This window comes from Lissotriton helveticus, chromosome 3_1, assembly GCF_964261635.1.
Source record: "Lissotriton helveticus chromosome 3_1, aLisHel1.1, whole genome shotgun sequence".
Lineage (NCBI taxonomy): Eukaryota > Metazoa > Chordata > Amphibia > Caudata > Salamandridae > Lissotriton > Lissotriton helveticus.
This window is the reverse complement of record NC_136061.1, coordinates 1838388214-1838405746: the sequence shown is the minus strand read 5'-3', so window position 1 is coordinate 1838405746 and position 17533 is coordinate 1838388214. Positions and strand designations below refer to the sequence as shown.

General features: G+C 47.4%; 1 protein-coding gene across 1 annotated transcript in view; it reads left to right on the top strand.

Annotated features, from left to right (window-relative positions):
- LOC144823882 (mucin-5AC-like) overlaps positions 1 to 17533 on the top strand; it is a 663881-nt gene that overhangs the window by 636578 nt on the left and 9770 nt on the right. The window contains exon 47 of the mRNA XM_078682770.1: positions 2197 to 2305. Within this exon, the coding sequence (XP_078538896.1) occupies positions 2197 to 2305 (109 nt within the window). The remainder of the gene's footprint in view (positions 1 to 2196; positions 2306 to 17533) is intronic.

Below are 17533 nucleotides of genomic sequence, written 5' to 3'. Positions count from 1 at the left end.
GTCTATTTTACGAGTTAGTCTTTGTTCAAGGGGTGTCATGGCCTGCTCCACCGCCTTATGGATGGGCGCATCTACTTCATCGTAAAAGTCGTCATCCCACTGGAGGGCTGTAAGGGAGTCTTATTCCCACTGATCGTCCTGGTAGACGTCATCTTGGAACTCCTCCATAATAATAGTAATAATAATCCACATTTGATAAAGCGCACAATCACCCGTAAGAGTCTCTAGGCGCTGGGGGCCGTCGTGAAGATTAAGCAAGCTATTGCCCAGAGTCACATGGTGCTGGGCTAATCTGCCGCCGCTGCCGGGGATCGAACCGTGATCCCCAGATTCCGGAGTCAGTCGCCCTAGCCGCGGCGCCACACCTCTTCCATAGTGAAAACTGCACCAGGCACTCAAGAGGCAAATAGTGCACAGGAACTAAGAGGTGGTATAACTCGAAATACAGGAGGCTGGATGTCAGCCAAAGAGAAAGGCGAGCAATGCACGCAATATCAAGGGACCCAGCCGTGGACCCACACAGCCCTGGTACCAAGAGATTATGAGGGCAGCCCACAGTAAGGAATGGGCCCACAGCAGACTCTGTCTGCGTTACTGACACCCAAACAGGAGTGTTTTTGGCCTAAGGAAATACGGACCCCCCCCCCCGCAGTAAGACTGCTGGCAGCTGCCTAACGGCAGATACTGACCTAAGTTCACGGGCGTTCAGGGTGCTTAGGAAAATACCTTTAATAAGTGGAGATATTTCCCCTAACACAGCATACAGACCCTGATCAGGGGCGCGACTGTGGGCAAAGATCAGACCAGGCAGGGGCAGCAGTGGTGCTCCAAGTTCTGACCACTAAAGAATGCATGGAATTCAAAGCACACCCGCCAGTCAAGTGTGAGCCGTCACCCCGAGTCTCAGGCACCAAGCAGCCAGCCGCTAGGGAGCTCCGATGCTCCCACGGCCCAACACGAGCCGCAGAGTAGCAGCGGATTCACACTAAAACAACCTGAGAGGAAATAAATTGAAACAAGAGAACCAACACCGTGGACTTGAAAGACACGGCGGCCACACAGAGGAAAGCGCCAGGCAGTCAGTGATGGCGCAACGTGCCCAAGACAATAAAAAACACCAGAAGAGCGCAGTACACAGCAGTAACAATGGCAATAGACAGCGCAATGTGCAAGATTAATAAAACAGTACAATAAAACACTATACAAATCAGTATAATCACAAACTGAGAGAGAAGACAAAAATTGTAACTTATCTTGGCTGCAAGCAGTGAAGAAAGAGGAGGAGTAACAGTGACAAGGGACTTACAACGCATTGGGAGCCTGTGATTGGTGCAGAGGATAGGACATTCTAGCCATGGACTCTCTATCGTTTGATTGTTTTGTTTCCCCTATTTCCCTATGGTTCATGGGAATAGTGGTTTATTTTGCTTATCTAAAAGGGCTGCTATTCAATAAAGTGAAGACAGAATAGCCATAATAATCCTCGCCTCCGGTCCTGACATAGAATTAACAACCTGCCTCTCCCATGTTTTTACAAAGGTGCTCAAAGTCAGCTTTGCAATACTGTCATTTTACCTCGACCGTACCTCTTTGGTCTCGAACAGCCCTACATGCACCACAAGGACAGATTCACCAACAAACTACAGGATTAAACTACCTAACTGGTTAATTTGCAGTCTAGACAATCTACAACATAATTGCTGCATTGATAACCAGGGCCATCTTGTTGGCAGAGCACTTTCTTATGCTTCATTGGGCATACTATTCATTTATCCAATTCCTCATCTATCATGGAAATGCAAGTAGCAGGTAAAGGTTAGGGTACGCAAATGCGAAATATTAATTGTTTCCCAGAATGTGTGGTTTCAGAATCACATGGGAGAGTAGATAACCTAATGTGTCAGACTAATGTATGGCATGTTTTCTCTGAACAAGAAAACAGGTCATAAGAAACTATTGCTCATCATAGAAGCCCATACAGGTATTACAAATGCACACAATTACATTATTTTATCTGAGAATGTTTTCAGGGAATTTAGTCATTTTGAAGAAAAAGGGCAGTACCTTGTTTCTCTGAAAAATATGCCCGATTGGCCTAATTTAGCATTTGAATATCCATTTGAGTTCCTTTGTGTATTCATATCGATCAAACATGTTAACCTATTTATTTATTTTTTTATATTTATTTATTTACAGAAGATGTAGCCTGCATGAAACACACCAATGCAACACGTATTGAACACAACAAGTGTTGGGCCAATGTTAAGCTGTCTTACTGTAACGGGACCTGCATTAGTTCTTCTAAGTAAGTAGCAGCGTTGGAAACATTGATGATATGTTCATTAACTCACACTGTCTGGACCCAACTTATATGGTAGAACATTTTTCCGAGGCTAGAATCCTCAAATGTGGAGTACCCCAGGGATCCATACTGAGTCCTACATTGTTCAATATCTATATGTCCCTTCTTGCCGGGTTGGTAGAATCATTTGGCTTTAATATTATCTCTTATGTGGATGATACAGAGCTAATGTTCGCCTATGGGGGTGCTATAGAGACTGCAACATTTTCTTTTCCAGGATGGCTGAGGGCAGTTCTGGGCTGGCTCAACCATAACCACCTGCAATGCAACCTGGATAATACTGTAATCCTCCTCTTCGGGTCTAATCCTAGTTTGGGTTGGAACTGCTACTGAAATCAAATCTACCTGCTCGCCTACACAAGTTCGCAGAAACCTGAGAGTAATCTTTGATAATAAACTCTCCTTCAAGGCCTAGATTCTTACAGTAGTTAAAAACTGTTTTGGGATTTTAAGGGCACTTAAAAAATTCTTATCCCTTCTTCCATGGAACGCATGAAAAACAATAGTCCAAGCTTCTATTTTATCTAGATTATACTACTCAAATGCTCTATATCTGGGTTTACCTACTTTTCTAGTCTGGCAACCACAGGTTGTCCAGAATACAGCAGCACTTCTGCTGTTCAATATTCCTAAGAGCACTCCGACATCACCATACCTCAGTCAACTTAATTTGCTTCCAGTTAGCAAGAGGATCACACTTAAAGGGTTAATTCTTGCTCACCGTGCCTTTAATAAATCCTGCCCTCACTATTTGAACAAGAAAAATCAGGATTACCAGTCAAATTGCGACCTGGTCTATCAAAGCTCATCTGACAATGGTCCCACGTTTCTTTTTTTGGTCTGAATGGCTAAAATTTGGAATCTCCTTCCTGTTTAACTCTGGAGTCTAACAAAAAAGACTGCTTTTCGCAAATTACTAAAAACACATCTCTTCAGTCAGTAGTTTCTTCCCCACCCTCCCCTACTCACATGTTACAGCGATGGGACACTCTCTGAGTAGTGTGGGCTTTACAAGTTACGTCATTCATTCATTTATCCTGTTTGATTTACTTGTGTCTATAACAACAGGATTAGTGCATGAAAAATGTCTGTATCAAGCAAAACTTTACTGAAATCAGTTATACATTCCTCTTATTCTTAGTTCTCATAGATTATTTGCTTCGTCCCCCAACATATGTGGCTAACAAATTTTGATAATACTGCCTAAATATGGTTTAGCATGAACTGGTATTTTTTGAAGGCAAGCATGGAATTAAGTATCCAATAGATTCCATAAGCCCTTGATGTGGTGCATCCATAGGGTTTTAGGGATTTCTGATGCCTAAGTGATCAAGAATGTGCCCCCTAGATATCAGGAAATTATGTTTTTACAACAGTATAACCAGTTTAATTGATTTCAAACACAATATGATATAGAAAGGCAGAAACCTCCCTTTGCCGACCATCTGCACCCGATATGACAATAAACCAAGGTTTCTTATTTAGGACCATTATACATTCCCCCTCAGTCCATAATGATTCCACCACAGCCCCCATATGCCATCGAATTTGTGGAGACAACCCCATGCCATGTACACAGGTTCCTCTTGTGCCCCACACCAGTCCATCCCCTTCCTCCACTCCACCACTGATGGTGCAGTGGCCAATTTCCACCCCCGAGTATTGTCTCTTTTTTCTCCACCACTGTGGCAAGCCCAATAAGAGACCTCTCCCCCCTGGTGTTGTCAACATGTTCTAGAACCCCCAGAAGGGCATCATTCGGAGACTGTGCTACTTTCCTCCAATACTCCACAATCAGGTTTCACAGCCAAGTCATATGGAAAGTATCTCCATTCAGAAAAGGCCAGTGAAAGCGCTGTAAACAGTGACAAGTGCTCCAACTAACCATTAACCGGCACTAGTTTGGGTGGACCAGGCTGGAGATCACCTGCTGAATCCTAGATACAATGATTTCACGAAATTCTTCATCTCCATGTTAAAAAGGGAGATATTGTATTAATAACTACATTGCAGCGAAGATGGCCTGGTTTTGGAATTAGCACAATAGTCGCTCTGTCAAGTTCAGGGGGTTCCTTGCCTTTCCGAACCACTTCCATGTAGAGGTTGAGCAGATGAAGAATGAGGACATTGCAAAATGTCCAGTAATATTGTAACGGATAGCCATCTGGCCTTGGTGTTTTTCTGGAAGGCAGGTCGGATGTGGCTTTCTGGATCTGCTCCTCTGTGAAAGGTTTGTCAAGGGCTGCCTTCATTGATAGGCAAGAGCCTTGTGAACGGTATATAATGCAAGAGAGGCTGACTACACTCCAGGGGGTGGGGGTGAACGCTGAGCATACAACCCACAGTAGTAGTCAAAAAAAGTTGTCGCTATTGGGATCAAGTTAACCTGAAGGAGCCCATGGGCATCCCAATCTTTGGGCACAATTCAGGAGGCCACATTGCTGGTGACCAGGCAATAGAGGAGCTTACTGGATTTATCCCCAAAGTTGTACACTCATCAGGTAGAAAACCACCAATACTGACAGGCCTTCTAAAGGGCTGTCCGCCTAAGGTTGGACCTAGTCAGGCCGAGCCAACTGTACACAGGCTCAGTGGGGTTGGTACTTGGTAGCATATTGCCTTTCAAGAGCTGAGATCTGGTTTGCAGGTCTGTCATTGTCTATGTCTGGGCTCTCTCGACCCATTTAAAATAGCCCTTGGCAATCCCCTGTATGACAGCCTTCCTCACAACCCAAAGAATGCCTGTGGAATCCACCAAGCCAGCATTGGCGTCAAAATAGGTTTGCAACTCAGTGGCGAGGAACTCCATCCTGGAGATACGAGGCATTCAGGTGTCAAATGGGGCGTGCTGCAGGGCTGTGGCCACTAAGGCATAGTTCTGTGGGAGAATGATCAGAGATGCACCTAGGGAGGATATTTGCTCTAGTAACATTCTGCACATCTGTCGCGGGAACCAGAAGGAGATCTATGCACAAGAACATCTTTTGAGATACAGATGTGCAGGTGTATGCTGTCTTGAGGATGCCAGACCCTCCATATATCACAGAGAACAAAATACTCCATCCAACCCGAAGTTGATGCAGGCATATGAAACAATGTGAAGTAAAGGCTCCAAGGATGTCAAAATTAGGATCAGGAGCAGCACTGAAGTCTCCCTCAATAAGTGTAAGTTCGACTGGGAAGGTTGAAAGTAAGTCTGCAGGGGCCTCCAAGGCCAAGGTGGGTAAATGTGGCAGGATGTAAATGCTAAGGATGTTACAGGGGCACACCTCCAGCAAACCCTCCATCCTCATATACTTACCTAGCAGGTCATCAATCGTGCGGGTAACTAACAGGCAAATGGAGTTGTGCAGAAGTATGGCCACCCCCCTGTAGCTCCAGTTGAACCCAAATCACTTCAGGAAAGGGCAGTGCGAGCCCAGAAGGTTTGTCTCTTGGAGCAACAGGATCGATGGACAGAGATGCTTGGCATATCTCAAGACTTCACTCCTTTCAAGGCGGTCTAGGAGACCATTAATGTTCCAAGTGAGGGCTTTGTAGATGATGGGTTAGAGCATGCCTCACCCCCTTTTGGAAAAGCTACCCAATCTAGGTACGGGCCTGGGAGCAAAGGGACCCATTGAGGAACAGACCGTGGGCATATTTGTGTCAACAGAAGCGGTGTCGTGGTCAGAGGTAGCTAAACTGACTATATGAAGCAGTACAAACAAGAAACCAATCATTCCCCAACTCCCCCGACCCTATACTTCCTCCACTGACGCACATGTTGCCCAAAAAGCTGACAACTGAACATTCAACTCAAAAGAGAGGGTGGCAGTCCTTGGAGTGCAATCCGTAGCATCTTCTTTGTTACGGGTGGGTAGTCATACACCTCCCCTGTGCCGCTCGATACATGCATGTGATGAGTACTCACTCTGGGACACAAGCTCTCCCACCTGTAGAATCATCAGGTAGTCCACCTTTCTCTCTAATCGCACCCCCTTTAGGCAGAGCTCCCCACGAGGAAAGCCGAAGGCCCAGTTGGCTGGGTGCCCAGGTCTTTGCACCAGAGGTAGTGGGGAGTCCAATGAGCGGCCTTGCAGCCAATAAGATACTGCATGCCGCTACCTCCAAGTCCTCAGCAGCCGGGGTTTCATGGATTCCTTGGCCTTGGGAGTGGCCCCGGGTTCTGCCCCAGGGTGAACCAAGGGCGCTTGTTCAGTCACCCACTCTCATGCCACCTACGAGGTATTGAAGACATGGGATCGACCCACATGTAGAACCTTGAGCTTGAGGGCTTGCAGCATCTGTTTCACCTCATTAAAGGGCCAGCTCTGCCACTCGGTCACACAGGTGTTGTTCAAGAATACCCTGATCCATGAGGCCTGGAAGGTCAATTTCTCAACCCTCATGGTCTTGCATATGATGTAATCTCTGTTTCGGTAGTTGAGCATCTGAGCAATCAGTAGGCATTGGGTTGCCCCTGGAGGTGGGTGCTGGGCCAGTGACCTGTGGGCCCTCTTGATCACGAACCACTGTGAGATGGCCTCTTTGGGCAATCAGGATTGCAGTCCGTCACGGACAAAGTCTGCATGGTCAGTGTATTCTGAACCTGCCGGAAAACCCACAAAGTGCAGGTTGTTGCACCATGATCTGTTCTTGCCATCTTCAGTGAGCTTTTCTAGGTGGGTGGTGAGGGATAATAACTTGGCCACTTTAGTCCTGAGCAAGGAGACATCATCTTCCACCATGGACATCCTCTCCTGTGCTGCCGTCAGCCTGTGGACCATGTTCTGAAGATCCTGTTGGATAAGTGATATTTCAGCCTTTATCTCACTGATTCTGGTCTCCACTACCTCCTGGGATGCCTGGATGGTCTGCAATATGGCGGTAAAATCTGTCTGTTTTACCAATTGTCAGTCAGAGGAAGAAGAGGTCCCCTGTCGCCCTGCATTCGGATCTGGGGCTGAAGTAAATCTGTCCATCTTAGCCTGTATGTAGGTCGCCAGTCACTTGTCTTTCCCTGTGGTGCAAAGGTCGGCCCTCCCAGGACAGAAGCAGAAGGTTAAAGGCTCAGGCTGGGGGTCCCCACTCAGCCCCACTTACATCCAGATGTCAGGGGCAACACGAGCAGCTGAGGGTGCCAGCAGGCAGTCGTATGGGGCAGGGGCCTGAGGTCAGGGTTCAGTGGCAGGATGGGCACAATGTCCAGATGTGGCCTGTGGACCGAGCTGTCAGCTCCATTACAGCGAGTGTCCCCCATAGGTTCCAAATCCAAGGAGCAGGTGAAGGACAATTTGGCCCTCAGGCAGGTCCCCGTAGAGGGAGAGGAGCCCAACATCAACATCAAGTCAGGCCAGTGATGATGACGAACTAGACCTGAAAAGTATGTGGGTGCCCCCAAAGGCCCAGGCTGGTGCTGGTGCTGCATTCCAGGCAAGCAGGCAGAAAGGCCATCTGTTACAGGGAAGAAGGCAACCATGCCTTCAAGGGGAAGTCCAACAGCTCGAACCATTTCTGGGAGAGTAAAATATTTGGGTGGGCCAACCAAACCGTGATACCCCAGGCCTGAGTCTGCCGTCTTTGCATCTCCCTCAGGCTATCTTCTAAATCGTGGTGGCACACCCTGGATTCACCCGACGCGCACAGCCATCAATGCACATCCGACAACCCAACAACAGCTCAGGGGGTACTGCTCATCCCCAGGTTCCAGCTCCTGGTGCAGGTAGGGAGGGACAGCAACAGGGCCTCACTCCGGCCCGCATCTTGCATCAATCCCCAGCCGGCTCCAAAACACTTTGCATCCAGTAACCAGGTGGACCAAAAGGGCCCGGAAAAGGGCATCAGGACTCCAGTCACGGCACCAGGCAGTTCAGGAAAGGGCTCACAGGCAGCACACGTTGTCCACAGGTCCATGCTGGGATGGGTGGGAGCATCTTGCACAGCAGGCCGGATCGCTTCAGATGGTCGAGATGCCATGGAGCGCACTTAAAGTGCTAATCACCATCTTGTTTGGCCAAGCCACTCACTCTTGTTTAAACTTATTTAATAATCATGCACATGAGATTTTTTCCTTGGGTGTGATTTCTAAGTGTCCACTCTCCCTTTTTTTAGGGACCCACCCCTTTTGCCTTTTAGGGATTAGGTACACCCCACAGGTCTAGCTTTAGCATTTAATTTACAGGTTCTAGGTACCATTTACTAGGGACCTATAAGTAAATTACATGTACCAATCAGGTGTAAGCCAAATTGAACCATGTTTTAGAGAGATGCAGAAGCATTTTACCACTGATTATCAGGAAAAAGTCCTAAGGCCAACATTAACAGCTTCAGCAACAGAGATAAAAAATATGGGAGAGGCCTTGCAAAAAAGGCCAGGTCCAACATGACCTCCCTCCAGCCAAAGGTTACGGTAGACTAACCAATACCTTGATGGTCTTCCCTGCTGAGGCAACAGAACAAGACAATGGCCCTCTTTTGCAGTGGAACTTATCAACACAATGCCCACCCAATCCTAACCTGTATCCCCTGAGATTAGCCTCTGGGGTCACTACACCAGCCCATGGGGAACCCGTCTTCTCATCTGTAGACCCCATCTGTGAAGCTCCTGACCTTAAAAGGTGATGTAGCCCATTTCACCTCTTTGGTCAGACATCTGTCACCAACCCAGGGAGAACTCTACCCATAAAGATAAAAAACAACTGAGGCCATGACAGCTGTCATTGTCAAGAGCAAGTGAGGGTCAACAGCCCCTGGTGTTAGGCACTCTACTTCCACTCTCCTTCCTACCAGTCCAGTGGTGGTAACCTGGAATTTACCGCTCAGTCTAGGGTCTGTACCTTAAGGCTGCATAGGTGTCTGACAGCCAGGACTTCCAGAGGTGAACCACCACCCCCTCAAGGGTAATACACTCTGCCTGTGTCATGTATGGGTCTGCCTGTTGCATATCTCCAGGCCTCTGTGACAGTGCAGGGTGCACCTCCAAGTCAGAAGTGGTGTCACCAGGGTCAGTCTTGGGGTAATCTGTTCTCAGAGTTGGAAACCCCTGGTCCATTGGTCCTCCCATTGTGCACTACTTTCACCTCCTGCCCTTTCATCTCCATGTGGGTCTCCGTACTCTCCCTGTGGGAGTAGTACCCCCCACAACCTGAGCTTTCAGGGCCTTCACAGCTCCTCTAACACCAGACATCACTCATTTCCCACAGCTCCTCTAACACCAGGTGTAACTCATTTCCCAGAATGCAGTCAAAGGGCATGTGTGGACTAACTATGGCCCCCTCAGGGCCATATCCTCTCCCCATTCCAAAAGTAGCATACCCATAGGGTTGACAAAGTCCAGCCCAAGTGCCTGCCTCACCATACAGACCTGTTCCTGCAGTTACGGATCTGGAGAAACCAGCCCTTTCACTGCTATGGTCTGGCTGATAGAATGGCTTTCATGAGTGCATATCATATTTGGTCTTCTACCTCTAATGTCAGCATGGTATCCCTCTCCACTGTATTCATGTATGTTCCAGAGACTTACCCCACAATCCTCCCCTAGTATCCTATGCATCATTTAGGGCCATATCACAGGCTGAAAACCATTTAACCATCTCCTTGGGGGACAAGTTGTGGGAGGGCACCCTGTCCCCTGCCCACTCATGTGGGCAAGTGGCCCTCTTCCTCCTGCTACCGCAGCTCAGGATCTTAGGCCTGGCCATTTTCTTCATCTTCCTTATCCTTCAATTCCACCATCCCATTGTCAGGGTGAACTTTGTTTTGCTCATCTGGTGAGGCCTGCATCCTCCTGACCTACTCAAAGGCTCCGAGGTCTATCTGTAGGTCCACTTTGGTGGCATTCCTTCTCACATTGAGGCCTCTCTCCTTGCAGAGCCTCTGCAGCTTATTCTTGCTGAGGTTCTCAATGCCGCTCAACTACAACCATCACTGTAGGAAAAAGGATGAGAGGCAAGGCTTAAATTTTAAAACAAGAAAAAGAATTGCCAATCACAGACTAAGTAGATCTAAAAAATCAAATTTGGAATCCGGTTATCATTATGAGATTTTAGTGTTACACACATAAATTGAGTAGCACTACACAAATGCAAGTTCTGATTCCCACTGCTGAGACCAATGTAGGAAATCTGGTAATTGGTTGACGGGGTGGAAGCCCCACTTGGGCAACAACCACAATCCTTATAAGGGTGAACCACAAAAGTTGCTAAATTAACATGTGCTTAAATCACTGGTAGCTTGACATAAAGCAGTCAGGTTTAACTTAAAGGCAATGTGCAAATAATTTATACAACACATGGTAGTCAGCGCTATAGCACGAAGGTTCAATCAAGCATTGCAGAATGTTTTTGCTGGAGCTTTGCAGTGGAGATCACCGTGGGCTATCACTGTTGTAGCACGAAGTGTGGATCTTGTGTTGCAGGTCGACACTGGCAGTCGCTGTAGCGTGAAGTCAGATTCTCAGTATCTTCGCGTTGGCAGTTATTACGGCTGGCAGAGTTCACAGTCGTCAAGATTTCAGGTCACAGGTGGAGTTCAACTGAGGCCATCAAAGGGTCCATGACCTGGGGAGGCACCTCCTGTGGATCAGAGACTCCAGAAGAGGCTAGCATGGCTCAGGAAGGTCCAATTGCGGGTCCAGGCAGATCTAGATGCAGCATGTCAGGGACCCTTACTTCTAAGTCAGGATAAGGGGGATTACACTCCTTAATAACCCCTGCTCACCCCCTTGGTAGCTTGTCACGAGCAGACAGGCTTATCTCATAGGCTGTGTGTTAAGCATTTGTGAATATACACAGTAATACAGCGAAAACACTACAGATGGACACAACACAGGTTTTATAAAAATAAGTATTCTTTATATAGACTTAAACACAAGACCACAAATGACAAAAATCCACAAAACTACACTTAAGATTGCTTAAAAGATGAATAAAGTTGCTTAGTTCAAGTAATGGTAAATGCGACCAAGTTCTCAACAAAGTACCTGGATGCGTAACGCAAAGTAAACAAAGGCTCGCAAAGTGGAGATGCGTCGGTTCCGTGATCCGTGGGAGATGATGCGTTGTGCCTCAATGCTTGCGCAGAGTAGGGGATGCGTAGTGAACCTTACCGGGGCGGAGGTGATGCGTAGACTCTCGGCCTGCGGGCCCGTTGCGGTGCACAAGATGGCGCCTTGATGCGATGCGATGATCCGGTTGTGATGCGAGAAGATGGCGCTCTTGATACGGCGATGCGATGATGCACTGGCAGCCTTGCAACAACTCTGTACTTTGGAGCCACGACAGGCCCTGCGACACGCTTCTCCGGCGATGCTATGGCAACTCTCATGATGCCGTCACGCTTCTCCGGTGATGCGACAGCAGGCAGCTTCGATGAACACACGCTTCCAGGGAGCTGCATCGAAGGCTCGCTTCTCCGGTGATGCGAAGATTTCAGCTGCGGCGGCGACACGCTTCTCGATGCGTCGTACTTCCAGCTCCCAGCGGCACGCAAGTGTCTGGAGTCAGAATTCACAGCAAGGAAGTTCAGTGGGGAGCTGGAGGTGAAGTCTTTTGTCCCTGAGACTTCAGCAGGAGGCAAGCACAGTTCAAGCCCTTGGAGAATATTCTGTAGATGAAAGTCCTTACACAGTTCCTTCTCCTCTGCCTTGGCAATGAAGCAACCACTGCAGGCCAACCCAGCAAACAGCACACTGGCAGAGGGACAGTACAACTCCAGCAGCTTCATTGGTTCTTCTCCTTGGCCGAAAGGTTTCTTGTCCAGAAGTTTTCTAATTTGTTGGGATCAGGGTCCCAATAGTTATACCCCAACATCCTTTGTTCTCTGAAGGCAGAGAGGCCTCTGCCTAGTCTAAACCAGTTCCTGAGCACTTTGTTTACATGAGTCTCTTCTTCCTTTCACTGTGCAGGGCAGATACATCAGCCGCCCCACAGGAGGAGGAAAGATACAGCTCTGGAGCACTCTGTTGACATGATTCCTCCTCTCCTTTCACAGTGCAAGGCAGATACATCAGACAAGCCTCAGGAGGTGGAGCCAGCATTGTAGAGAGAAGGCCCAGCCCTATGCAGGTCCGAGGTAAAACTCCTCCCTCCAATCTAAATGCAGATCTCTCTATTCAACACCGGGCTTCCCCAGCCTGTCTCCTGGAATCCCCTAGCCCTGTCACTCACAAACCCAGACAAGGAATACACAACCCAGCAGAGGCAGGCCTGGATAGTTAGGCAAAAAAATACCTACTTTATAAAAGTGGTATTTTCAAGCACAGAATATTAAAAACAAATTTACTAAAAGATGTATTTTATTATTCTGAGTTCAGGCATACTAAATTCGGATTTTTACCATATTCCCCGAGTCAGTTAGGATTATAAGAATGTAATAATCTAACTGCCCATTCTGGCCTATGAGAACAGGTAGCCTTCAATAGTGAAACACGAAAATGGCTGTAATTCACTATTAGAACATGCTACACACATCAGAGCATGTCCTACCTTATACTTCCAACCCACCCTGTCCTTCTGCCTACCATAGGGGTGTCTAATATGTAGCAAAGGGAAGGTTTAGTGACTGGCAAGTGGGTGCACTTGACCAAGTAGACATGGCAATGCTAGACTGCACACAGGCCTTGCAATGGCAGGCCTGAGACACACTTTACATGCTGCTTCTGTGGGTGGCACAACCAGTGCTGCAAGCCCACCAGCAGCATTTGATTTACAAGCCCTGGGCACACATGGTGCATTGTCCTAGGGGCCTACAGATAAATCAAATAACCCAATCATGGAATAAACAATGAGTGCATTATTTTAACATAGGGAGCACTTGCACTGTGGCACTGATTAGCAGTGTTAATGTTAATGTTAATGTTAAGTTGCTTCTAAAGCGCAATCATTCATCGTAAGTGGTGGGCTAGAACATAAGTCATACAGAATTAGTCAGGTTTAGGGAAAAGAATAGATTTTAATTTTTTCCTAAAGGTCACGTGGCAGTCCGTGAGTCTAAGATCCATGGGCAGCTCATTCCATCTGGTTGCGGCCAGATGGGAGAAGGCCCGCCATCCCATCCTGTTTTTTTTTATTCGAGTAGTTGTCGCTCTTGCTATCGATTGAGAGCGAAGATTCGTGGTGGGTACATAAAACTTAATCCTGTTTTTTAGGATATAGTGGCCGGTGTTATACAGTACCCTATGTGTTATACATAGCATTTTGAAGGAGGCTCTTTGCCTCATTGGAAGCCAATGAAGGTCTCTCAAGCAGCTCTTGGCCAGATCATACCTTTTTCTGTTGCAGATTGCCTTTGCTGCTGTATTTTGCACTAATTGTACTTTTGTGAACAGGTAGTCTGCCATGCCCAAAAACGGAATTTCCATAGTCCAGCCTGCTCATTAGCAGTGTCTGGACTAAAAATCTTCCTGCACTCAGTAGGAATCCATGGAAAAACTCTTCTGAGCATTTTTAACAGTGCAAAGCCCTTGCCGCAGATTGTTGACACGTGGTTTCATGGACAGAGTATTATCAATGAGGACTCCTAGGTTCCTTGCTGTCAGTGTTGGGTTGGGGGGGTACCCAGGGCAACGGTCCACCAGCTGTTGTCCCATAGCTGCTGTGATCCACCAAACAGGAGGACTTCTGATTTGTCTGCATTAAGCTTTAGACAATGACTGTACATCCAGCTTGATAGTTCGGTGAGACAGTTTAGCAGCCTATTTTTCGGATCCTCTTCTCCGTCTAAGCTTACCATAAGTTGGGTATCATCCGCATATGAGCAAATATCGATACCCCACTTTCTCGCTATATCTGCCAAAGATGATACATATGTGTTGAATAATGTTGAACTTAGTGAGGCCCCCTGTGGGACTCCATATTTGATTTTCCGCAGGGAAGATGAGAAGTTGCCCAGACGCACGGATTGTGTTCTGTCCTCTGCGCCCGTCCGCTGCGCGTCCTTGGAGGGGGTACCATTTTATACTGGCGAGGGCTGGAGGGGCCAAGCACTAGTCTGCTCGCCCTGCTCCTGCTCCTCACTCAAGATGGCGGGGGCCCAGGCAGCATCTACTCGGCTGCGGTGGGGGCGGAACTGAAGGCCAAGTGGGCCGATTTAGCTCCGGTTAGTGCCCGTAGGTGAGGCAAAATAACCCGCTGTTACGAGATGGTGCCTAAATAATCTTCCAAGGTAAAAGACAACCAGGGTAAGTTATATTCCAATCACAAGTTAAAAAACGTCAGTTTCGCAATTTAAAACAGATTAGCAGTTTTCGCTCACTGTCCCGGCTTTCCGCCTCAGGACCACTCAGAATACACACACCACGCACTAGCAATCAGTGGGGGTATGTTCGATAGGGATTTTTATACTGGCAAGGGCTGGAGGGGCCAAGCACTAGTCTGCTCGCCCTGCTCCTGCTCCTCACTCAAGATGGCGGGGCCCCAGGCAGCATCTACTCGGCTGCGGTGGGGGTGGGACTGAAGGCCAAGTGGGCCGATTTAGCTCCGGTTTGTGCCCGTTGGTGAGGCAAAATAACCCGCTGTTACGAGATGGTACCTAAATAATCTTCCAAGGTAAAAGACAACCAGGGTAAGTTATATTCCAATCACAAGCTAAAAAACGTCAGTTTAGAAATTTTAAAACAGATTAGCAGTTTTCGCTCACTGTCCCGGCTTTCCGCACAGGACCCCTCAGTATACACACACCACGCACTAGCAATCAGTGGGGGTCTGTTCCATAGGGATTTTTATACTGGCGAGCTACTGGCCTGCCGCGATCCTATACTTCCTTCGACTTTCCCTCAGCTCATCTTATCACATCTTATCACATCATCATATCATAGCTGGCCTTATCATTTACTACCATTTATTGGATCTGAAATCGTCAGTTTGCACAGACTGGCACAGAGCCCTGCAGGTTAAGGACAAGGGAAAAGAAGAGGAAGAAAACAACAGGGAGAAAAGAGGGGGAAAAGAGGAAATAAAGCCAAGTAATGAGGACTGGGAAGCCAAGGAACTATACGGCTCCCTCTAACCCCCCTAAAAGAACACGGAGAGTAAAGAAAAACCTTAAGAAAGACTTAATGAATGTCAGCAACGAAGACAAGGGGACGGATGAGGGAAGGAATGGAGACAAGGAGGGAGAACTTCCTCTGATTTCACCCCTGCTTACAAGCCCCAAATGTCCATCAGACATCAAGGCGAGAGGGACCGTAAAATAATTCCCAGTGAATAAACCTGGCTTTCAACTTAAAATGTATACAACATTCTAATTTATTAAAGATGTCGGCTCTGCCCTCTGCCTAAATAGTCGCAACACAAGTGGTCTGCCAATCCCGCTACAGCCAAGTAAGGCAAGCAAGGCAACACCCCTGATGGAAGAACCACCGATGGGGTTGGAAAGGGACCCAGCTGACCTCAGAGAAGGGAGGAACAGTGCACAAGAGGCTGCACATGCAAGCAAAGAAGAACCGAACAAGGGACCAGAAAGGAGGGCCTCATGGAATCAAACTGCGCAGGATCAGGGACGAAGACAGGAATTGGCATACCCGAGCCCAAAAACAAACCTAAATGGCTCTGGGCATGAAGGCACAAAGGAGAATAAGAAAGAGGGCCGAAATGTGATCCTAAGTCCCAACTTCGTTCCAATAGAAAATTGGAAGAGGAGTCCCACAAGTACCACAAGGCTCCATAGCCACATAGATGAAGAATCCTTAGAATTCTCAGAACTTGCAAAGGGTGGACAAGGACCACTCAGAAATCCTGAGAGACAAGATGGACCAGAGGGAGCAGCAAATTGGGGGCCCAGGAACCACACTTTGCAGGGCAAGGGTGACGCGCAAAACAGTGAACACATGAAGTACGGAGACTTAACAACACAAATAGAACTGACACTCTGCAAATACATACTGACAATGCCAGAAGACAGGTCGGCAATGCAAGAACCTAGGAGAACGAGAGTTGCCCCAATAGGGATAGACGCTGAAGATGTGTGGCAATCAAATACCATAACTACACAAGAAGCCAGAGCACAGGGGCAGTATACATCTTAAATAAATGACCAACAACCTGAGAAACCTGAGAAACAACAGGAGCTAGTCAAACTAGGAGGTGCCCCAAGGCAAACTGAAATTGATCCCGCAAGCATATTCACTTCAACCAATACACCACCATTACCACCTCAGGCCAACGACTTTGAAACCTCGTATCTCACCCCAGAGGAGTGGGAAGGACTGGTAGCATCCTACCAGTGGCAACTAAGGGAGAACTGCCAGGAGGGTCCAACAGTGCAACTAACGCAAATCTTGGGAAGGAAACACCAAAAGCAAAAGAAGACATTTGGTCATCACTTTTGCACACAATGCAACTATCGGAAAATGCCATCCAATACCAGTCTGGCAAGATAGATTTACAACTTTCTGTCCTCAATTTTCTGTCAATATTTGTCACCAACATTGACGGCAGGTTAGCAGAGCTGTATTACTTGGTTAAAAGGGCGCAAGCAGACCCAATTTAAACAACCTAACTGCTCCTGCATAACAATTATGGACAAATTGGTGACACTCCCAACGGCAATGGACAATCTCCTCGCCAATATTAGGGAGGTCGAAAAAAGCAACAGATCAACTAGCTCTGCCAAGAAGAGATGTGAAATGAGTATGCCACTGCTAGCGGAACTCAGTCACCAACTCAGGAGAGTTCAAAGACGACCCAAGATCTACAGTCGATCAGGGAAATTACAGAAGCACAGAAGATAAAGCTCAGGAGCAGACAGCAAAACGAAGGAACCCAACCACTACTAACTGCACACACTGTGCCATCGGGTGAAAACTCACAAAAAGAAGCTGCTCTGGAATACTTACAACCAAGAAAACAGGGAAGAAAACCGAAAAGGAAGGAAAGAAACCAAAAGAAAAAAACAAAGGTAATAGCTTGGGCCAAGGGCACCACTAGTGTGAAATCGACACCTGACTTATCGCAAGACAGGCTGACTGAGATGAGAGAAATCACAGAAATGGAACTCAATCCACAAGAAACTGGAAACCTGGTGGGGAGGAAAAACCCCGAAAGAAAATCGCCTCAAGAAAGAAGGCCTATTACCAGTCCCCCACATAAAAAGGAAGAAAGACACCCTCGAGGAAGCCCTCAACAGGCAGTAACTGCAGCAAGCCCTATTGGATTAGAACTAATAAATAAAACAGAAATGAGTGCCAAAAGA